This window comes from Semicossyphus pulcher, unplaced genomic scaffold (genome assembly GCF_022749685.1).
Source record: "Semicossyphus pulcher isolate SPU_LCO1_2020_fin unplaced genomic scaffold, fSemPul1.0.p SCAF_19, whole genome shotgun sequence".
Classification (NCBI taxonomy): domain Eukaryota; kingdom Metazoa; phylum Chordata; class Actinopteri; order Labriformes; family Labridae; genus Semicossyphus; species Semicossyphus pulcher.
The window spans coordinates 22,908,977-22,932,853 of record NW_027211692.1 but is presented as its reverse complement, the minus strand read 5'-3'; the positions used below and the strand labels follow the sequence as shown (position 1 = coordinate 22,932,853).

Below are 23,877 nucleotides of genomic sequence, written 5' to 3'. Positions count from 1 at the left end.
CTGGATTTTTTACGCTACTTTATCTTTTTTGTAAATTTGCAAACCTTCCTTCCTACTAAGCTGTGACCTCCATCTTTCTGACAGACAACACTGATAAAAAAAACACATCAGATAAGTATAATTACTCTGTTAGTATAGCAGTCCCCCCCTCACACTGACATTTAGGTACTCAGTTAGGCTGATATTATTTTCAGGTTGGCTGCTTGACAACTTGATGATGGGACAAGGCAGTAGTGCAAACTGTGAGAAAGATGGAAGCTATTTATAAGACACTGACCAGTGGTAGAAAGTGGTCATTCTATGTCAAACACAGCCAGACATAGACCAGAAGACTGCAGAGCTTGTCCTCCATCAGTCAGCGTACAGAATCATCCGTCCCTGTCACAGGGGTTGATTCTCATTGCTATCACTCTATGTATACTCGTTGTATATTTACTCACTTTATTTTAAATGTTTGATGAAAAGGTTCCTCCAAAAGGTATGCCTCTGCTTGCATTTGTGAATTTATTTAAACAATTCTGATGTTTGTGCTTCTAAAGATCTGATACATCCAAAGTCAGACATCATCGGATATAAAAAATGTGTTGTAACTCTTTTGTCTTCTGAGTTATAATACTTACTTTTTAAAAATTCAAGTTGGTAAATTTTCCTCTGTTCCCTTGAGTTTTTTTAAACACTTAAGATTTTTGAGGTAATATTCCGTGCATCTGAGGTGATTTCTTCTTCTTCTCTGTTCAGTTTGGTTCTATCAGCTGCTGTATACGACTGACTGAAGTTGAGCTCATTTAAGGCATAGGGCCGCCGTTGCAAATCGCCTGTTAAGATCATTGCAGTGCTGCAGGCCAGGTTCATTTTCTCCTTGTCTTAGGCCCGCCCTCCCCAGAGCAGTTTTACTAATAACAGGAAACACGACCACGGCTGTAGATTCTAATGGGCGGCTGCCCATAGCCCAAGACAGCCAGATTACAGCAGGAAGAGTGTTGTTAACATGCAGAGATGCTCTGATACATCAGATGTTACCGCGCCATATAGCAGCTGTGCTTCACAAAATACAAGTAAAGGAGAGTCACCAGTAAAAATGCTGTGTTAATACATTTAATTTTTTTTGTTTGATGACAATGTCTTTTTGATATTCCATTAATAATGCATTGTTTATGCTTCGATTACTCCAAGATGCACTTTCAAGACCACATTCTACCTCTTTAACTACACTGTGTAATATCATCATTGTTATTATAGCAGATTGCAGAATCAGCAGCAGCTTAATGGGAGGACTGAGTTATGACGGGTAATTCACAGCCAACAGAGCCTGGTACTTCCTACCATAGTCAATACAACAACATTACGCCGGCATGAAAGGGGTGCTGGGTTTCTACTATAGTATGTTGTTCTGCTGCTCCTCCACATTGAGGGGGTGTGTAGCAGCTGGAACATGCACAAGGGAAGGATGCCTCCCTAAAGCTTTCCGCTGTCAGCCTAAAACATCTCAGATAAAGCATTAAATTAGCAAAGACCCTCAGGTTTCTGAGAGATCTAGAAACGTCTGGAGCAAATGTGGCTCTGTGCACATCTTTGTGTTCAATGCAAGACAGATGCATTATTGTTCTGCAGGTGTAGTCCCATGTTGAGCATTAATGCTGAACACAGCAGCATGCATTGATTTTTACTTAGTGCAGTTGAGAGGTTTGCTGAAAAGTCATAGTTACATTATATACTTGTTTCACCTGTTGGTCTTTTGTTTGCACAGCCTTTTTCTTGGGCCTGACATGAAAGGCAGAAATGGAGCCCACATGCTGCCTGTAGTTGCCTTTTGACCCAGATGTGTGGTGACTGCATGATGTGTCCAATGTTACTGTAATTTAATGTGATGTTAAGGAGATGGTTTGCTCAACAAGCCCTTTTCAATTTAATTTTCCTTTTTGCTTCATTGATGATATTGATAAAAGCACCAAGCAGTCTCAGTTGTCATTGGAAACAGGAGCAGGGAAACAAAGTCTTAATTTGAGGTTGGGCTCTGTTTCCAAAGCATGGTGCTTTTAAAGCCAGCACATGTTTTCTATCAAAGTTCCAGACATGTTACTAAGTCAATATTTGTTCCATGGATTGTTCAATTTTATCTTTTTGGTCTCAACAATTTGTGTGTTCATGTTGTTGTTTCATGTCTTTATCTTCTTACAGGACACTTCATAGTCAGTGGGATGTTAGAGCACTGGAAGCAGACTGACTGAAGGAGCATGGTGAAACACCAACCCCTCCAGGTCTATGAGCGCCAGCTGTGTTTGTCATGTATCACTGGGATCTATGGTTGCCGCTGGAAACGCTATCAACGTTCCCATGATGACACCACAAAGGTGAGAGCTGATGGAAACCTCTTTGTGTGGGGAAACTACACCAATTGAAATTCCTACACATCTTGCAGTCAGTGATAAAAAAGAAAAACACATCCACAAAAACACACTTTTTTTACAGAATGTGAGTTTTGCATATAGTGCAGAATACAGCATATATACATCAAGATGGTCAATAGATTATACACATCAGTCATGTGCATTCAACAGCCAATCTGTTAACGCATTGGAATGACATTTGACCGACCTTGTAGCATTTTACTACATGTCTGAATCTTTCACAACTGCAGATCTGCATCACTTTTGCTTTGGAACATCATAGAAAACCTTTTCTCTGTAAATAAAACCTTTTTGATTGTTTGATGCAGGAGAACATGGCATTGTCAAAGAGACACCTCAAAGCAGTAGAAAATAGAACTAAGGCTGCCCTTGCTGTTTCTGATTATCTTGCAAGATAATTATAAACAGCACACACTCGTATATTTACATGTGCTCACATTAGGTAGAGGTGAATGAGATCTGATCATCTCATTCTCAGTGTACGTTATCTTGTTATGTACATTTTTCATGGTAACTACAGCTGTCCTAAGATACACCAACGTAAAACATGATTTTCAACTTTTTAATATCATTCGTAAATTTTCTATTCATTTTAAATGGAGATGTGTGCATTATTTTATGACCACCACTGTGTCTTTCACAGCTCTGAGTAACAAGATAGCTGTGGAGGAAGTGGAACATTTTCAAAGCACTGTGTTAAATAGAATAGTGAAACCCATAAAAGCATCTGTGTTTGGCATCCAAAGCAGGGAGCTCTTACACCTCATGGTCTCTAGATACCCTACTCTAATACCCTCTCTCTCAACATTGATTTACAAAGAACAATTATCTTTGACCAAATATGTCCTTGCTGGCTCGTCCTCCATTCAATAACCTTGAGCTCTCTACATAGCGGTTACAATACTCCCCTGTTTCCAGTTGTCTTTCATCTGCTGTGTTACGCACATTTTAAATTACTTTAATGAGATATTATCATAACCATCAAATGTTTTTATTTGTCTGTGTGTGTGTGTGCGTCCGTGTACATGGCTTTTGTAACTAGTCAGGAGCTTGACTGTTTTGTCCAGGATACACTGCAAGTGTTTTGTATAGAAGGTCACAGCTATGATAGCTAGGCAAGTCTTTTAGACAGTTTATTATGCAAAATGTATGCATATAAAATGTCAACATTCTCAATTTTGCAGCTCTTTAATGTATGACTTATCATTTGAAAACATTTTTAAGTATACTTCCCTGTTTTAATAATCCAAAGTGTCTCACCAGAACAGCTACTCACAGAGTATTTGGAAAATGCAAGTATACGAATGGCTCAGCGACTTGTTCTAACCTTTCCCTTTATCTGCTCTACTCTGTATTTAGGAAGCACACAAAGGTTTTGTTGCAGCAACAATCTCAACAAACAAACAAACAGCACATACCCATGTGTGCACTTTCATGCACTCAGACACTAGGTAGGATAATTTGTTTAGGCCCACATGCCAAACAGTGGACTAGCAGAATCCTAGGACACAGACAATAGGCTAATAGTCAATCTGCAGACAAACCTACATTAGGTATGTAGAAAAAAAGGCACAATAGCATGGGGGGTGGATGATTATAACTGATTGTTTTTGGATCATGTAAAAAGCAGTACTAAATAAAGAGAGATTGATCTTTCCCTCCTGTTTGCAGGAAACTAGACACCTAGTGGCTACGTTTCCTGTGGCAAGTGGCTATCTTGCAGGACAACTGATAGGATAATGCAGAGTCAGCATTCTTTGTTCATGGTGCTCTTCCTTTGTTTAGATCATGTGCTGGTGGATAACATTTGTTTTGACCCCATAAGAAGCAGTCAAGCACATGCAATTTTGTGTGTCTACTATCTGCAGAGAACTATCTTTTGCTTTCAGAATATCAACTACTATGTGTCAAGGTGATGTTATATAAGTCTGCATCTTTAATGACACCAGTAAACAAACTGTTACCAATCAAGACCAGGTAGATCAGCTACATGTAACTGGATCTGAGCGAATCACAGATGCGTGAGAACTGGGGATCTCGTATTGAGACAACTGACGACTCATTCATAATCCACGGAGTGGATCAGGCCATTTCTCTCCTTTTTCATCTTTGTTCACTATAATGAGCCGTTCAGGTTGACTGGCTTTCTCAGAGAAGCCGCTTCTGTTTGTGTTCAAGGTGCTTTGTAGGAAGACAGCCCACGTCATGCAATGCAAGCTGATCTGGCCTCTCAGTAATAATTGAAAGTATTTCCATTTAGCCAGTCTTAACCATTCAGACACACAAAGGCTTCAAAAATAGAAGCAAAACTGCTCTGCCTTCATTTGTCAGCGACCTTGTGCTCTTTGTTAGTCCTGGCCTGTGAGCTATTGTACAAATGAGACTACACAGTTACCTAGAACTATCAGTAATATGAGCAACCCTGCTATGAGGGTGACTCCACAAAGTTTCATAAATGAGAGAGCAGAAAAATGTATAGATGGCAGAAATGTTTTTGTTGTCTATCTTACAGCTTCTATCATGTAATCCTTTTTCAGTTTTTAGCTTTTTAACGTTAAGCTGTCAGATTAAAGGTCAGAAGCCTCAATCAGATGGGATGTGACTAAATATGGACATATTGACTGGCTTGTGATCTACCTTAAAGCTGCTGTGAGTAACTTTCAGTTTGTGTTGATTTTGGCGCCCCCTGTGGACAAAGCTGTATCTCCTATCTCTTTTGTCCTGTAAATACTTAAAGCTGCAGTAGGTAACATTATTAAAACTAACTTTTTGTCATATTTGCTCAAACTGTCACTTTAAACATACAGCAGTACATGAGAGAGATAATCTGTGAAAAAATCATCTTCCTCTGGCTCCTCCTACTGCTCCTAATGGCATTTGAAGTGTCTCAGGCTGCTGTCAATCAAACCCTGCGCAACACCACTCCTCTGCGCATACTCACACGGTTGTGTAATGTTGGTGTTGCAGTCAGGCTAATGTTAGCTTGTTCCCAATGCGGCTGCTGTTCAGCATTGTTTCATGGCTGTGTGGCTGAAAATATGTTTGTGAAGTGCCCAGGCAGTGTTACCACTTCAGACGTTCTCCTGATAGTTATGTGTGCCTGTGCTCTCACGGATAAATGTTCACAACATCAGTGTGTTACTGCTTAGTTGACTCTGTTTTTTTCCACAGTCTCTGTTAGCAAACTAAGTGCTGGTGGTTTTGCTAAATAGAATTTGCTGTAGATTATCGTTCACAGCAAATACTTTGATCTGCTGGTTTGATGTGTATCTGCTTCGATAGTGTTGGTGGTGTAATTCGGCTGCGGTTGTTGTCATTTCACGTTTTTACTGGAGTATCCGCCATATTGTGTATCAGGCTTCTTCAGTTGCTGTGGTTACTAGCCTGAGCGCGCATGACATTTCTCCTCTGCGGGGACGGCTTGGAAGGCAGGACTGGCAGGGCGGAGAGAGAGGGGAAGAGACCTAGAGGTTTTGATCTTTCAAATTTTGAAGCAAAGTCCACTCTCTTCTCCATCTTACCTACTGCAGCTTTAAGTGGTGGTTTTTAACAATCTCATCCTGCTTTCTTTAACAGTCATGTATAAGTCACTATAAATTTTTGCCCTGGAAAATACAAACAAAGGCAACGTGCGGTTAATCACTGCGGTTAATCACCTACCCCCCGCCAGCAGCTTCAGGCATTAAAAATAACTATATAGAAATAATCAATATTGTCGCTGATGGTCTGGTTTGCTTTTGTTGGTTATATAGAGTAATCAGAATGAATTTCAGTCTGTTTCATTACCAGGGAGCTTTAAAGAAGTAATCCCAAGCATCCAGCTAACGCAAAGCATAGATACCATGTGAAATGTATTGAATTCTATTTTTTGTGGATCCTCTGGCTGGGCAGCACTGCCTGTAATTACAAAAGTCTCATCCTGAATTCAGTTTTGAGCCGGTCTGCTGATTCTGCAAGAGGGCTAAACATCAACAACAATATTGCATCAAAAATGATGATCCTCTGCCAACAGAGCAGATGGAAGAGGGCTTAAAAGAGAGGAGCAATACAGGGTCAGCCAGCCATGTTTGTTGCTGAGTTAAACCACTTGTTTGCTGCAATGGTAGAATTCTAAATCTATACACAAAATCTTAGAACATTAACAACTTTGTCATTAATTGTCGGTGTTATATATATATATATATATATATATATATATGTAGTTATTATCAGAGGGCAATGGGGAATGTGTCTAAAATATAGAGTGAAAAATTGAGGTTTTTGTCATAATAATCGATTTTCTAGACCAACATCCGATGATCACAGTGTCTTTTAAATTGTGTGTGGCTCTGGTTGTAAAACTGCCTTCTAAAGTGGTACACGCCCTGTGTGAAATGCCACGGACTTATCTGGATATGCTCAGGAATGTGACAAGGGACTGAGGTGTTAAATCCAATGAAGATAGAGGCAAAGTGAAATGCATGTGAGGTTGTGCCTGAGCTTTACAGGGAGAGAAGCAAAGGACTGGCAGCCAAAGCAGCCCTGTTTTTTTTTTTGCACTTACATGACTTATCAAGTTAACTAAAAACTGAGACATGTTTTAGTTTGTATCTGTGTGTACACATTCATATTTTCTCTTGGCATGTTATATAGCAGCACACTAAGTCGGGCTGCTACACCCAATTGAATGCACAATTTAATTGTTTTATGTAGTAGCAGAGGTCTGTAGCAGGATGGACAGAAATGATCTGTACCAAACATTCCAGTTTTTCTGCGTGTGTATATGAGAATGTTGAATGTCTGTATTGGTATAGGACATCCTAATATTTTGCTGTCAAATAAACTGTATTTGAGATATAGAATCATAGTAAATGGCTGGACTTTTAAAACAGGTAATTAACTAGTTAACACTAATAAACTGGTCTGATTCACATGTAATATACTACAGATGTTTTCATTGTCTCATAGTAGATCATAGATAATACTGTGGTTTCTGTTTGTCTCCCATCTAAATCTCTTCTTGTGTTAATATATACTGTAATCTCACAATAAACCTCACATAATCAGCCAAGCACAAGCGATTGATCTGAAACTGTCCTGCGATAATTGTGCAGAGAAGTAATGACAGCTTTTAGTCATACACAGTACATGGTGGTGTATTTTACATGATGCAACAACAGTTTTGTCATGTAATCGTCACACATACATTAACCAGCACAGAGCCAAACGTGCTCAATTATTTTTTTCCAGTGAGTTTTTCTGTATTTCTATAAAAGAATGCTCTGCAGAAATGTATACAGCTATTATTGCATTAGAAATCCACATGCATGCCTGTGTTATTTATATGCTTGGCCTGTTTGCTGCTGTGAAGGGGGTCACAGTTAAGCTCAGAAAGCCTTTATACTGTATCTGCATGTGTGGGTGTAACAGTTGAATACATTTACACTTGACTTGAATTGTCTTCTTCACTATGTCTGGTTTCCGTGTGTGAATATATGGTTGTATTTATATTTTATTACATTACAAAACATTGCAGCTTGTTCCCATGTTCGCTCCTAGGTAGGCATGCAAATCAGATGCAAATCACAGTCGATAGTATAGCCATTTGCGCTGCATAAATAACCATGCAGCATGTGTGGTTTTTTTTCCTTTGTGTATATAGGTTGCTAAGCATGTCTTTGACCGGGCATGTAGGAACTTTGCTAAAGAGCAGCGTTTGTGACTGGCGTGAGTAAAAACAGAAATCAACGAGATTGTATCCTCGGTAGAATTATCATTAGTTTTCCTCACAGGAAAAATGAGTACAAACTAATATCAGAGAAATCTCTGAAACCAATTTATGATTCAATGAATTCTGTTCATGTCTCATTTCTTAGTTTTTTTTCTGAATGGGCAATAGAGTTTCTGAAAAGTCCTCATTAACCCTCACCAGCAAAGGGTTATTCACCAACCTAAACCCCAAAAGATGTTCACCATTTCCTATTTAATTAAACAGGAAGATTATTCAATTCCACCCAGAATAATGTGAGACATTAAAAACACAAGATTATTTCTGTTAACAGATTTTAAAAATCCAATAAGCCTATTTATAAACAAGTTTATCAAATAATCATAATCCACTGTTCTGGATTTGCTGTGAGTCATTAAAAGTCAAGACAAAAACAGAAGTTTGACAAAAAGCCTCTGAGGCAGGCAGGAAGGTGAAATTATGTTGGCTGTTATTGCATTTCTGCTCCTTGTCCTGCACTGGAGTTGTTCTGAACAGACAGTAAGGGTCTTTAAATGCAACATTTGATGCTGTCAATGAAGTCTTTTTAAAAAGTATTTCTAAACTAAGGCCAAAGTTGGCTACTGTCTCTGTACACACTCCTGCCTTTCCTAGATGTTACGATGCAGTAGTGACGCAGTGGTGAGTCAGCAGTGAGATATCAGTTTCACGCTATTTTTAGTGTTTTTAACTGTTTTAACCTCTCCCTAATTTCTTGCCACAACAAAAACTTGTTCCAAACCCCCTAGTAAAAAAACATTAACACGTTTTGACCATTTAGCAACTAAAACAAGCTTTAAATTATTATAAGATTCATTCACAAAAGTCTGTCTTGTCCCAAGTAAATGGAGGATTTTAAGGAATGTATTGATATTATATTAGGTTTTTACTGTTTACATGCTGATGATTTTTCACTGATCCACTTGATTCTTTAATATTTAATAGTGGAGTTAAAGACTTATTCAAGAGTACGACATCGATCCTTTTCAATACATTTAGTTTAGTTTGCAAAATTGTTTAAAATCATATTTCATATCAACCCTTGCAGCTGTTTAGACTATAATACTCACATTATCGCAAGAAAGAATCCTTAATGAGTTTTTTAAAGATCATTCAAATATTTATAAACTACTTTTTAATTAAAGCTAACCACATCATTTAATAATTCAGTTCCAAAGCTTTCCAAGGGCGTACTTGTCCCCTTTGTCTTCTATGATTTCTCTAAGGGGTGAACACCATACCACAAGTCAGAGTAATTACTGAAACAAAGCACAGATGATTGTTAGCCTACACTGCCATTCAAACACTAAATTCTCTGAGATTGTAGTGTTCCCACATATTCCTGCACTTGCCCGTCCATGCCATAGGGTGTTGTGCCTTAATAAAATGCCAGCCATGCAGAATGGTGATATGATGTCAATGGGGCAGGCCAAGTCATGTCAGGCTCGACAAGCTCAGCTGCTGACTTAGCTTGCAAACAGGAATAGAGCGTCAGACCTACCAAGGTGCTTAAATCTTCTCAAAGTAAGAATTATTAAGTAGTTAATTTTCTTTTTTTCAGTTAACGTTATTTGCAAATTGCTCATTGGAACAGGAGAACTGAAATCAAAGAGACAAAGTAGTTCTGCTGTGAGAATGACTTTGTTATTTCTATATTACAGCCACTAAAGCATTGTGAGTTCCAAAAATCCCATTCTTAGCTTCAGATAGTTTATCGACTTATCTGATTTATCACAATCACTGGTCTGTCAGTAGTTTCTCAAGCTTGCATCATAATTCACAGAGGAGGAGGGGGGTCCGGTTAAGCAATGTCCCCTCTCAGAAGCAAGGTCATATCTCCCAGGTGTTTCCGGGTAGTCATTAAGACCATGTTAACCAGAGTCAATGCTTTTTCATCAAGGAGCAGGGGAGCCTGTCACACACATAAAGACCTGCCTTCCACAGGGAACAGGATCCACTGTCAGTGGGATTGATTTGCTGTGCCCCGTGTATCAGAATACATATCTAGATGTGTATGTGTTTGTGTTTGTATGAATGTGTGTGTTTTTTTTCCCTTTTCTTTTTTGCTGTGGAAGTTAGATTTAAAGATACAGAAGCTGGAATGATCCTTTCTGTAAAGACACAACAGGTGCCTCCTAAATCACTTGGTGTCTAAAGTATCTGATATAAAAGCACCTTCTTACATAAAAAATATTTTAATTACCCTTCTTCTGAAGGCATGTCCAAATATGCGGGGGAATTGAATCAACACTCCCCGGGTCTGTTTTCCTTTTTTGTTCAACTGATCTCTGTTATACCATAAAACCATGGCCAGAAATTAAATAACTCTTTATGCACACCGTGCTTTCCATATTAAGTCTGACCCCAGGACTTAGTGTTGAAATGTGGGGAAGCTTTTAAAACAAGCTTGAGGTCATAAGATGACCTTTAACTGCTGCACTGTTTAAAAATTCAGGCAGCACACTTTATCATGATGCAAAACTTCCATATTTAGCATTTAGCATGTGTAGCACTCTGGAAATGAGACCAGATACAAACAGGACAGGGAGATTGTCTTACCTGTGTATTGCATCTGCTGGCTGAGGGAATTATAACCCTATCTGCAGCAGACAACAGTGGAACATTCGAGCTGATGTGCTGAGGTTGATAAAGTGTCTTCATCTTGCCGCTACAGTGCACATGACACACACTTGAGAGATTTTGTAAGAATATAAAGCTACAAACTAAGTTGTTTCTCAATAAATTGGTTATTTATTTTATGTAGGCTAATGCAAGTTTTTGGTTTCTGGGAGCTCAAAGAGACGTGTTCAAATTGCTTGTTTTGCCTAACCGCGAGTCCAAACCTTGAAACTACACACTCCACAGAGAAGTGTGGCAGAAACAATAAAATCCTCAAAACAGACAAGCTGGAATCAGTGAATTCTTGGCAATTTTGCTTTGATTAATCGGTTAATTAAATTTAGAATGACTACTCAAATGACTTATTATTTTTGCACTAAACAGTACTTGATGTTTTAAAAAAGACATCTTTATTCTTTATGTATAGTTGACCTTTTGAGGGGATGTGTTTCAGGAAAATGGGCATTTTGTTTAAATCACAAAGAATTAGTCACTGAGCTCGCCTAACTACTCCTTTATCTAACAATGTGACACATCTTTTCACTGCTTGTGTTCACTGGAGTCATGTGTTTATTCTCCTATTACTCTTTAACCAAAATACTTTTTTATATCAACACTGTGTGTGTGTGTGTGTGTGTGTGTGTGTGTGTGTGTGCGTGCAAGTGCGCGTTTCATCAATACATTTGAAACCAACCTGCTTAGCGTTTTCTGATGCACTGGATTGTATTTGAATAAATGTAAATTTTCAGTGCTTAAAGCAAAGGTCAGAAGGTTCCTGCCTGACTCATGCTTTAAGTCTGGATGTGTTTAAAATACTCTGAGAAATGTAGAGTTGGCTTTGTATGCATGCACATATTCTCCTGAGTATGGCCTTGGGGCATGCTACCATTTCTTTATCTGAAGATAAAGGCAATTTAAAATTTGCCTTGGTACAAAGGTGTATGACAGAGGAGGACAGTAATGTGTCAGCTTTTATTAAAAGTAATTCCTCCATAATGAGCAAAGTGAATTAGGGAATACTCTCTGCAAAGGTCAGGAGCCTGGTTGACACCATGTTCTCAACGTAGGAATGTTTGCGCAAAGTTTACTTCACTGAACTTTACATCTTCTGGAGAAGTTGTTCTTGTTAAGTTAGACAAATCCATCCCACACACATCCAGCATAATAGCTGAATGTGTCCAAATAGTTGAATTAAATCCCTCTTTGGCTGCATTCAGAGCTCTTATGCCTTAATTGTCATGGCGTGGTGCAGTGACTGTTCTTTCGTTTCATCAACTGAATTTAAATCATGCTTCCTCTTTTTTGCAATTCTAATAGAGCCATAAAAATAATCACATTCAAATGTGTGTATTTCTTTGTGCTTGTGTGTGTATGTGTGTGTGTGTGTGTGTGTGTGTGTGTGTGTGTGTGTGTGTGTGTGTGCAGTGGGAGCTGCTGTGGTCCCTCATCCTCCTCTTTACCTTCTGTCTGCTGCTGGTCTGGTTCTACTTCTGGTGGGAGGCACATAACGACTACAATGAGTTCAACTGGTGAGTACACAACCAAACTGAAAGTTGTTTTTTTGTCAGGTCAAACTGTAGACCGATACATTTCACGGCAATATTGTTTGTCTGTAAATAATTTCTCTGTCTGTTGTTGTTGATTTCCTAAATCATCAGTTTAATCTGTCCTTTGCCTTAATCTGAGCAGACACCACCCAGCTATCCACAGATTACACCATTACGTAACAGAGTTAGCTCATACAACATTTCTTATTCTGTATTGGCTCAGCCCGTGCAACTTTTATTCGACCACAAGTTTATGTGACTGAAAACAATAAGCTACTCAAAGTGAGACTTATTTCAAACTGAAAAGTAAAATGTATCTGTTTTCAGTGGCATGTTTTCAACGTAAAAACCTAATGCACAACTTCCCTTACACCATAAGTAATCCCGTTATTTCATACAAAAGGTGCGGCTTTAATTCAGTTATATATGACTTTCATAAAAATAATAATAATAATAACACAAGCAATTGATGAGAAAAAATGTTAAAGGTTTGAGCATCCTGCAAGCTCTGGATCAGACGGCTCTTCAGACCTTCTCTTACAATTGTTATTGGCAAAAGTAGATACATGTTACAATTTAATCGTAACTGACAGCCTGGGCTGTTTTGAATTGAACTTAATAAATGTTCGAGTACATTCTGTAAGACAAAAGGGTTGCAGCTATGTCCTATAATGACATACTGTATGACTTTCTCTCCAGCTACCTTTCCCCTCCCCCCTCCACCTGCTCTCAGTAACCTCTAACAATGTCACCAAAATAACCCTCTTCTCTTACCGTCCTTTGTTGCTTTCCAGTTCCTCTACTTGCATTACTTTAACAATTTAGCTTTTTGTGCTATCCCAGTCCTCATTTTATTTTTTCGCTCCCTCTCTCCAACCTATTTCAATTTGATCAGCAATCCTACCATTGTTAATTCACCTCTGGAGGTCAGATTTGGTCGGCAGACATTTGCCTCCACTTGATAGAACATGTACACATTTCCTGCTTTCCTTCCTGCTTTCTGTTGGGATTGTGCAGATAATCGTGGCAATGACATCTATGCCCTTATGTGTTCTAGTGATTTAGCAGCAGGGAGTGTCTCAGTCCACCCACAGTATAAATGTATTCACAAAGGGCTGGGAGCATCAGCTCTAAGTGACCCTGCTGTGGCTCTGTGCCAGTTGAATCACTGATAAGGCTTTAAAAGTAATTAGTGCTATGGGACTTAGCTGTCACGTCAAAACACACATGTGCACACTCGTTCACTTGTCTTTACTCTTCAGCTGGGAACCTATTTGTTCACCCAGTGTCACCCATCAAGAGTGTGCGTGTATGCCTGTGTTTGAACACAGTGTCTTCGGATGAATGTGTTAGCTGAAAATACAAGATGTGATAAGTCCAGAGTCCAGACTCATATTTGTTTGTTGCTTCGCTGCCTGTTCCCCATACTTAAAGCTCCCCATAAGACTAAAAATGACTAGGGATGCGTGATTGTTTTTTTTCCCGATATTCGATATGCCGATATTTTCCAACCGCCAATTTCGATACCGATATATCAGGCACATGTTTTTTCCCCTTATTGCAGAGAACAAGTCTCCCTTGTAGTTGTACTGATATCATGCCTACTCTTATTGTAGTGGCCCACTGGCAGATTGTTGAGATGGGCGATTAAATGTGTAGTGTTGAGTGAATGAGATTTGGCCCCTCCTCGTATGACCGATGCTGAGCACAACCTTACTGTCCGTTTTGGAAACTTTGAAAAACTGCCATATCGCTGACATCTTGCACCCTTCGTCACACTTGACGGAAGAGGGGTGGTACACGCAGTGCACGCACACACTTGCGCAGAGTTCAAGTCGTAGCATTATGTCAAGCTTTTTTAGGGAATCATCTAGTATTCAGGCATAATTAAAGCGTTGTTTTATCGACGGAAAATATTGGCAGAAAAATGACATATCTGCCAATGGTGACCCTATCTACCTAAACATCTACCTATTAAAAGTGTTTTTGTGGCATTTCTGCCTTTTAGAAATAGACGGGAGTTAAAAAGAAAGTAAGGGCTGAAGAGAGAGAGAGAGGGGATGACTGCAACAAAATGCATCTGTGCAGCAATCAAACCTGTGGTGTCATAAGGACTCAATCTTTATTATCATTTTTTTACATAATTGTAATTCAAATAATATGACACTTTTTGGTTTGAATTAAGTCAAATTGGCATCACAAAATGGCAATTCTCCCAAGTCTTCATACTGGTTAGTAATAATTTAATGCAGGGGAGCTCCCAGTAGTGAAATGTCATTCACTCTTTTGTTCCTGCAGGTTCCTCTACAACCGCTCCGGGGAGTGGAGTGATGGCACTGTTCCCATCCTGGCCACAACCGCTGCTGGCTTCACCTACATTGCATTTTTAATGGTCAGTCCTGCATCAAATATTCCCCTTTGATGTGTAACACATGATGTGATCATCATAATAATAAATTGTTATCGTGGTGGTAGTATAACTGTGTGCATGTGTTTCCAGATATAATAACTGGTTACATGGTGATGTTGAGATCTGTAATGAAGCAGTGCTGTTTTTAAAAGTTTTACTCTTATGTGTTTTTTCTTTGTCTTTAGGTTTTAGCACTTTGCCACATTGCACTTGGGCAACAGTTGAATTTGCACTGGCTCCATAAGGTAATTTGCAAAATGAGAGACTGAGCAATTGTAAGTTTAGAAAGGAGTGGGTGAGTTTTACATATGCAGCTTTCTCTGTGTTGTGTTTTACACTTCATCTGTTTGCCATGTGTTCATTCATCACTGATCAGTTGAACTCGAGCTGAACTTACAGTTTGGTTCGTGTTGTCCCAGGAGGGTTGTGAAAGCCCAGTAAATGACCTGGTCTAAAATGCTATCAGCAAACCAAACACAAGTACCAAGCGGTGGTTGGATGTGTGAAAGGGCTGGGGGCTATTTGAGGTTATTCTATGGTTTGTGTGTGTGTGTGTGTGTGTGTGTGTGTGTGTGTGTGTGTGTGTGTGTGTGCGTGTGCGTGCATACATGTATTAATCAAAAGTGACAGCCTCTCTGATTTTTTTGTATCTCTCCCTCTCTGTTTACACAGATAGGAGTGGCTGCTGCCCTGCTCACCACCATTGTTGGAGTAATATCTGTCAATCAAACATGGGGCCAAGAGTGGGATGTCATCCCCATATCCCTACAGGTAAGCAGCATCAGCAGTAATAGCATATCATCAAAGTGGGCTTTGTTCCGGTTCAAGTTGACAGGATAGGGGGCATTCTATTATTTCTTAATACCAACCTAGTCTATGACCATCTGTGGATAAAATAATTTTAGCTTCAGTCCAGAGGTCCATGATAGACGGTTTCACAGTATCTGACTTTCTTTCCTCATTGGTTTGAATGTTTTCAGAAACCTGTTTGAGCCTGGTACCATTCTGATATTCAATAACTAGTCTTTATATTAATCAGTCCCACCTTCAACAGCTACATCATGTTAATGTTTACATATTTGTTGACCTTTTGCAAGCATGTAATGTTTTATGTTTGTGATTTTATTTCCATAATCAACATTGCTGGGAAAAAGTCAAAGGAATATATGTATACAGCACATTTCATACAACATGAGTACCCTCAATGTGCTTAAAAATTCAAATAGATCATACATGACAAAAAGATACAATAAGAAAATAACATAATATAAGACAGTTCTGAGTACACCTTAGAAGACAAAAGTAATGATATTGATTGTCAAGAAAAGCTCAATCACAAACTTTTCACCTTAAAGTAAAAGCTTGACAAAAAAATACAAAAGTTTGTAGTCTGATTTTGAAAGAAAACACTGCTGTAGCAGACAGTAGTTCATGTGGTAGAGAATTATAATTTAATTTAAATAATTTAAACTGTATATGTTGTTGTGACATGACACTCAAACCAAATTTCTCTTACTAACAATGAACAGCTTAATGATATTCAAGGAGTTGTAAGAAGCTTATAAATACCCTGTGAGGTTTTAAAGTGGACGCACAGTTCCACTGAAACTAAACTGCCATTAAAATTGAATGCCTCTTCAAATGATAGCAATTATCTCTGAATAGTGTGTTTAGCAAAGATAATGTCTGTAATTCCATGCATCTCTGTCTTTATTTCTGTTTTTCCTCCCCTGCTCACTACCATCTCTCTTAAACCCTCATTCGCCTTTCCTCGCCTCAATTTTTCTTTATTTTCATCTTCAATTGTCTCGCCTCTCTCCTCTCTCCTCTGTCTCACATCTGTCTCCAGGCCACGGGGCCATTCCTGCACATTGGAGCTCTTGCTGCAGTCACAGCACTGTCTTGGATTGTGGCAGGACAGGTTGCCCGCTCAGAAAAAACAAGTATGTTTACATCTGCAACACACAGTACAAGATACCCTTACCCGTTGTAATCATATGCTACACAGACACACACACACACACAAATAGAGGTAGGGTAGTAAATGATTAACACTATGTAGACAGAGGCCAGGACCTCCACCTAGGGTGTCGGAGATAACGAACATTCCTACTGGCTCATGTGATGTTTTCCATCCAGGACACCTTGGATTGTTTTCTATCTTGGGATTAGCAGCTTTTGTTGTTTATTCTAACTCTCGCTGCCATTGACCTCTGTAGAAAAGCGTGCATCTGAATTTAATTAAGTCAGTGTTAATTAATTTCATTGAAGTCAGTGTCTTTTATGTGGCAGTCTCTGTGTAATTATGAGCAAAATAATTTGTATAAATGCAGTCAGATGTTTATATGAACCAAACAATTTATTCAGAAATATCATACTTCATTAATTGGAAGATTTAGCAAGTTAATTTTAGCTCCAGTGAGTTATATAACTGTTTTTTTTGACATGTTGGATTAGGAACTGTGTCCTTTGTACTGAGAGAGTTGTAAAATTTATTGAAGGCATGTTTAGTCCTTAGCTACATTTTTCTCTGCTTCAGTACAGAGTGGAGTCTGAATTATGGTTTTCAAAATACCAGAATTTTACACTTGACACAAAACTAGTCGAAAAAAAACATACTTTGCTACTACAACAAAAAAAAAAACCTGGCATTCTGCACAAGGTGCTGTGCAACTGTATGAGATGCCAAGGGCTCATGACAAAGAGTTGGTATTTGCCGATCTGTGAAAGAGAGCGGTCTGCTGTGTTGTGTCTGTATAAGAAGGGCAGAGAGTATATAACAGAAGGCAGAGCACACAGTGGGCAGTATGAGGCGTAGCATACAAACAAAGTCCGGCACCTTCCTGCAGGGTTATCAGAGGTGTGGCAATTTGTAATTGTTCTTGGGAGCCGCATTGAAACATTTATATAATAATGTTTTATTTCCCTGATTCACCACTTTGTTTTCAATAAGCTGGTGACTCTCTTCACTCACTGTCTAGGTCACTAGACAACCTGTAATCTCTGTCTTTTGCTCCCGGCAGCTTTGGCTTAAAAATGTGATTTTAGGTATTTTTTTAAGATGCTGTACTTTTTGATATAATCAAATGTTAAATTAACAAATATGGTATCGTCTTAAACACGTGGTTTTGTAGAGATATTGAAGTAACATTACTTTCAGCAACTGTAGTCTGAATTCAAAAGAGGATGTCTGTGTGTGTGTGTGTGTGTGTGTGTGTGTGTGTGTGTGTGTGTGTGTGTGTGTGTGTGTGTGTGTGTGTGTGTGTGTGTGTGAAGGCTTTAAGTCTCCTGTTTGTAACTCAACCCTGCTCCAGAGCTGACCTTGAAACAAATACGCTCCCCTGAGTGTGTGTGTGCGTGCGTGTGTGTATGTTTTGTTTGCCCACCTACACACACACACACACACACACACACACACACACACACACACACACACACACACCACTCATTGCTCTCTTGAACTGAGGTGTATGCAGAGGAAACTGTATCTCCTTTGCCTTTGATGTCAATGTTAAAAGCCCCCTGTATGAAGTCCTGAATATCATCCTCATTCACAGTAACAACTTGCTTCACACATATATGTAAGGGCTATAAGGGTCTCTTGCTTGTTTAGTTTAAACAAGAGTCACAGAACATACAATTAAAATTTAATTGTATTTACTATCTTTATGATGGTTGTTTTTTTTTAAACATTTTCCATTAAGATCAAACAAAGATATAATGTGTTATTTCATACATCAGAGGGGCTGATAGAATGGTAAATGGGATGGCTGTGGCTCAGTGGTAGAGTCGGTCGTCTTTCAGTTGGGCACTTTACGTCATAGCCTCTGCCATCAGTGTGTGAATGTGACATGTAGAGTTAAAGCGCTTTGAGTGGTCGCAAGACTAGAAAAGCACTGTATTAGAACAGTCCATTTACCATTTTACCATTTAAGTGGTATGCAGTGCCAAGTGCCAATCTCCCTCTAGCTTATCATTCATGTACAGTCACACACTGATGGATATGCCTTTGGGAGCAATTTGGAATCCAGTATCTTGGTGGCGTCGGCCATCTGTCAATCGGAAGGTTGGTGGTTTGGTCCCTGACTTCTTTAGTCACATGTCGAAATGTCCTTGAGCAAGACACTGAACCCCAAATTGCTCCCCCGAAGCCATCAGGTATGAATATGAATGAATATAGATACTGATTGGAGATTGGCTCTTAGGCCTTTGCCATCAGTGTGCGGATGTGAGTGTGACAGGGTGAATGTGACATGTATTGTAAAAGTGTTTTGAGTGGTCGGAAGACTAGAAGAGCGCTATTTAAGCACAGTCCATTTACCATTTTACACTTTGAAATGTAGACTGCAGCAGCCAGGGATCGAGCCACCAACCTTCTGAATGAAAGATGGCTGACTGCCCCAATAGGCTGAAAATGGCCTCGGAACACAGCTAGGCTAATTATCTTTGCTTCTTTACAGGCGTAAGGCTAAGCTACATAAATGGCTGCAAACTTAATTTCTAGCATACAGAACATGCATAACAGTAGTGTAATTTTCTTAACTGAAAGCTTATAAGCTTATTGACAGAAGATTTTACCAATTCTTTCCATTTCTGTTTTATGTTATGAATATTTCTGTCCAACCAGTGTTCCAGGTGGTGGTCATGCTGCTGTATCTTACTGTGTTACTGGGACTCTACGTGGTACCCCTTTACATCACCTCCCCCTGCATAATGGACCCCAACTCCCTTACACAACGCCCTGATGTCATTGGCCACCAGGGAGCCCCCATGGTGAGTCACCTGTCTTCTATCATCCAATCAGAATGTGGGAAAATGAAACGGGTCACATCAAAGAAATGTTATCACATATGCTTTTACACTGCCATACACTACCTTACAGAGTGTCAAACCCGCAACCTCAGCATGTTAATGATAATGCTCAGCCTCTCAGGATATGAATCCTTTAAACTAGAGTGTCAGGGGCAACTTATTACTATTTGGAGGAGGCACAAGAACTGTGCCTTTTTTGTTTTTAATTCATTTTTCTTCTCCTGCACTTCCCAGGGCTGTTCTAGTCTATATATAACCCCGCTGTTGTGCAACTGAAAATAGTCCACAACATAACCAAGAGCCTGGAGCTCTCACTTCTTGATGTATAGCACTGATATATTTTCTGTGAGAATTGTGGAGTTATGCCTGGCAAAGAGCAAGACTTTGGAGCTTTATGTGAAAGAGAATCAATTAAAAACTGCTATGGTCAGAATCATAGCAAATTAAGTACTACAATGTCTTTCACAGATCACATTTTAGACTCCACTACAGTGTTGAGCCTTGTTGGTTAAGTATGCATGTGGATGCCACATTAAGATAAGATTTATGCACACTAAAGCACAATTATTATTTTTTAAATTTGATTTATGTGCTTGTAATGATGTTTTTGCATCTACACGTTACCTGATGAAGGATTTATGTACTTGGCTCAGGATTATGAAACACTTGGAAGGGAATGGAAGGTGGAGTCCTGATTAATCAAACAGTTACTCACATGCTCCAAAACAGCCTCATATTTGTGGTTTCCATGTAAAGCAATCGATCCTCACAGAGGAATCTAAATTTAGGTGTGGCTCTGTGAGGCTGTGAAAAACTGGGGTGAAAAATCACATGACTGGACTCTTTTTCCCAGAAGGACTCTGTATTGATTACAGCATCATTCATATCTTGTGGTTCCCAGTCATTGGCTTACAGGGCCTCATAGGAGAATGCTTTTCTAGTAAGTGATGTTTAACCCTTTTGGCTAGGTATTGATCATAACCTTGACTTGAATAGTTAAAGAGCAATCCACAAACGTCTCCTGTGTCATTTCACAACATTCCCTTTAGTTCAGAAGAAGGATTCTATGTCCACACACATATGCGTACACACAGTAATGTTTATTTTTGACTTTATAACATCACCTACTTTATCTTTGATGAGAACATCTAATGCTGTCTTGTAATAGGGTCTTCCAGTAAAGTCACCAATTAGGTCATTTGTACATAACTACATGTAATGATTGTGTGATTATCTTTACTGTGGGTGTGTGTTTGTGTGTCTGTGTTTCAGCTTGCTCCAGAGAACACATTGTGGTCTTTCCAGCGAGCTTTGCAGATGAACGTCACTGGGTTTGAGGCTGATGTTTCTATGAGGTCCGCGCGCGCGCACACACACACACACACACACACACACACACACACACACACACACACACACACACACACACACACACACACACACACACACACACACACACACACACACACACACACACACACACACACACAATCAATCAATCAATCAATCAATCAATACTGCAGAATGACAAAGCCAAATGAGTAAAAGGTTATTTAGTCTCTTTCTGGATTGTGCCTCGCTGTTTGGTTTCCTCTTATCAGAACATTGGTTTACCAATAACATCTAATACTACTGCTGTGCAAAAATATTCTGCTATTTTTTAATGTGATTTGATCAAAATGCTTCACACCATGTGTGTCATAGAATAGCTTGTGCAATTTTCTGTGAAATTATCCACCCTAGTCCTATCTAAACCATACATTTAAAAGGTGTACATACAGTTTTTCAATTGTGTTATTTATTATTCTTCATAGGAGTATATTTATTGTTTATTATCTTATTATTATCTGTATATGTTCTTTATTATATTTACTCCATTACTTGATTACTCTTTCTTTTACTCTTACTCTTGAGCCGCTGTAACAAGCACAGCAAAAAAAGGTTATCTTATCTTGTCTAAGCCTTGTTTAGTACAAGTAATATTTTAGTTTAATACAAGTAGTATTGAGAGCACACACTGTGTTGCTTTTTGTGCATATTCTTTAAAGCAGTAATATTATTTATACAGGAAAAAAATCAATAAAAAAGTGTACACATACTTGGGATTCTTGCTACAACAGTCATAGGACTGTAGCATTAAACAAGTGATGTAACAGTAAATCAGCAGGCGGTAGATAGAGGCTTGGCATCACCAATATAATGAGATTTGACAGGCTTAGAGAGACACACTTGGAGGAAGAAAGAGGAAGTGGGGTGGGGGGTGGTTGGATACTGAAGTGGCCGTGGTATATGATGGATGGTGGATGTACATGTCTACTCATGTGTACTCATGCATGTGCAGTGATTGAGGATGGGTAATTGTGCAAAGGAGTGAGAGTTGTTATGCTGCCGCAGAGTGTGCGTTTGTGAGTTCAGGCCTTGTTTTGTGGCCTAGTGGATTATAAGGTTATTGCCAATTAAGCTTGCATCTTAATTAGCTACAGACTATTTTCCTTTATCAGCAATCGCCTTTGCTGTGTGTGTGTGTGTGTGTGTGTGTGTGTGTGTGTGTGTGTGTGTGTGTGTGTGTCTGTGTGTGTGTCTGTGTGTGTGTCTGTGTGTGTGTGTGTGTGTGCATGCGCGCGCGTGTGCGTACAGTCCTAAGAGAGGTGCATTGTTGTGTAGTTGGTGCAGGCCGCTGACAGGTGAGCTTCTGACTGTGCTGAGTAATTAGACCTGATGACAGCCAGAGCGACAGTGAGACTCCGCTTCTGCAGCAGATCAGACCCACACACACACATGTACTTACAACATATATCAACATATTTTTTGTGAACTTCCTGTACCAATTTTTCAGGAGTCTATTATTCATCATTACTGCAGAGTACTTTTTGACAACTTTTTGACAGACAAATAGTATTTGACTTGAAGATGCATGCCAATCAAACATGTATATGTATATTTCCACAAAATATTTTAGAGATTACAGTACACACACACACACACACACACACACCTATATTTTCACAAGAAAGGTGTTTTTTTTCCCCCAAGAATTTGCATAGCAAATATTGAAATAGGTGTTTTTTTTCTTGTCTTGTTTTAACTGGATAACAAGCTGACGTAAACTAAAAAAGAAGTAATTTGGTATTCAAATATTGAGCAGAAGCATTTTTAAAAAGAGAAAAAAAAATTGGGCCAATCTTTTGTCCTCTCTTTCGCTCTGCCTTTCCCTTTCTTTCTTCTTGTTCTACATTTTTTCTGTCCTGCTGTAACACCTTTCTCTTGCGCTCTTATCTGAAGTCCCTTTTTGAAAGTTTTAACTTCCTCTTATGAGCATACATAAAGATAAAGTTACAGTTGTTTATCATTTCCGAGTCCTTTTTGGGGGGTAAATTGTCCCTCTTTTTGAACTATTACAGAAATGTAAGCCAATGTAGTTGGTTGATCAGTGGGGTTATAAAAAAGTCTACAGATGAACACTGATATGCTGCCATGAACACACAATTAGAACTGCAAACATGAGAGTCAAAGGTCTTTTTCTATTATTGTGTCATGCTGAAGTACTCCCTCTCTTCTTCTGATCACTAGTGTGGATGGAGTACCTTTCCTGATGCATGACCACACCCTGCAGAGGACCACAGACGTAGAGAAGGTTTTCCCAGACAGACAGATAAATGATGCTTCCTTCTTCAACTGGACAGACCTGCAGCAACTTAATGCAGGACAGTGGTTCCTCAAGGTAGTTCTTGAGGACAACAAGCACTGAGCATTGTGTAGAAATACTGCCTAAATGGAGAAATTACCATTTTTCTATTAGTGCTTAGTTTAGATTTTGTAAATGTAGTTTAGACAGTACAGAAGCACATAATGGAAGACTTAAATGAGAATCATCTGATTCTATACATAAAGTTTGGATGTATGCTTTTATTAAATGCTACTATTCGAATTATGAAAGCATTTTTATTTTTCTCCAGGTTTCCAAAAACACATTGGATATCTAGCAGCAGGAATGTTATTACAATGCAGTGATATAACACCTTACACACATCTGTGATCTTCAATCTCATGCTCTTCTGTACCTGTGTTTCAGGGTGACCCCTTCTGGACCGTGCACATGCTGTCCCCCCACGAGAAGGATCGTATTACCAACCAGAGTGTGTGCAGCCTGGAGCAGCTTCTAAAACTGGCTTCCTATCACAACACTACAGTGGTTTTTAGGCTGAGGAGACCACCTCTAGAGCACCCCTGCTACCACAGCTGGATCAATGATACACTGCAGGCTGTAGAGCAATCTGGCATTCCTCAGAGCCTGGTAAGTACATAGAAACTGAAAGCTTAGTTCAGCTCCTAGAC

General features: G+C 39.2%; 1 protein-coding gene across 3 annotated transcripts in view; it reads left to right on the top strand.

Moving 5' to 3' along the window:
• gdpd5b (glycerophosphodiester phosphodiesterase domain containing 5b) overlaps nucleotides 1-23,877 on the top strand; it is a 42,385-nt gene that overhangs the window by 12,692 nt on the left and 5,816 nt on the right. For all 3 annotated transcript variants that reach the window (XR_011308588.1, XM_069668235.1, XM_069668234.1), the window contains exons 2-11: nucleotides 2,179-2,351; nucleotides 12,199-12,302; nucleotides 14,619-14,712; nucleotides 14,916-14,975; nucleotides 15,403-15,501; nucleotides 16,580-16,673; nucleotides 19,358-19,503; nucleotides 20,815-20,897; nucleotides 23,113-23,263; nucleotides 23,615-23,836. Coding sequence is in view for 2 of the 3 variants with exons in the window: in XM_069668235.1 (XP_069524336.1) it covers nucleotides 2,235-2,351; nucleotides 12,199-12,302; nucleotides 14,619-14,712; nucleotides 14,916-14,975; nucleotides 15,403-15,501; nucleotides 16,580-16,673; nucleotides 19,358-19,503; nucleotides 20,815-20,897; nucleotides 23,113-23,263; nucleotides 23,615-23,836 (1,170 nt within the window). In the remaining variant the exon portion in view is untranslated. The remainder of the gene's footprint in view (nucleotides 1-2,178; nucleotides 2,352-12,198; nucleotides 12,303-14,618; nucleotides 14,713-14,915; nucleotides 14,976-15,402; nucleotides 15,502-16,579; nucleotides 16,674-19,357; nucleotides 19,504-20,814; nucleotides 20,898-23,112; nucleotides 23,264-23,614; nucleotides 23,837-23,877) is intronic.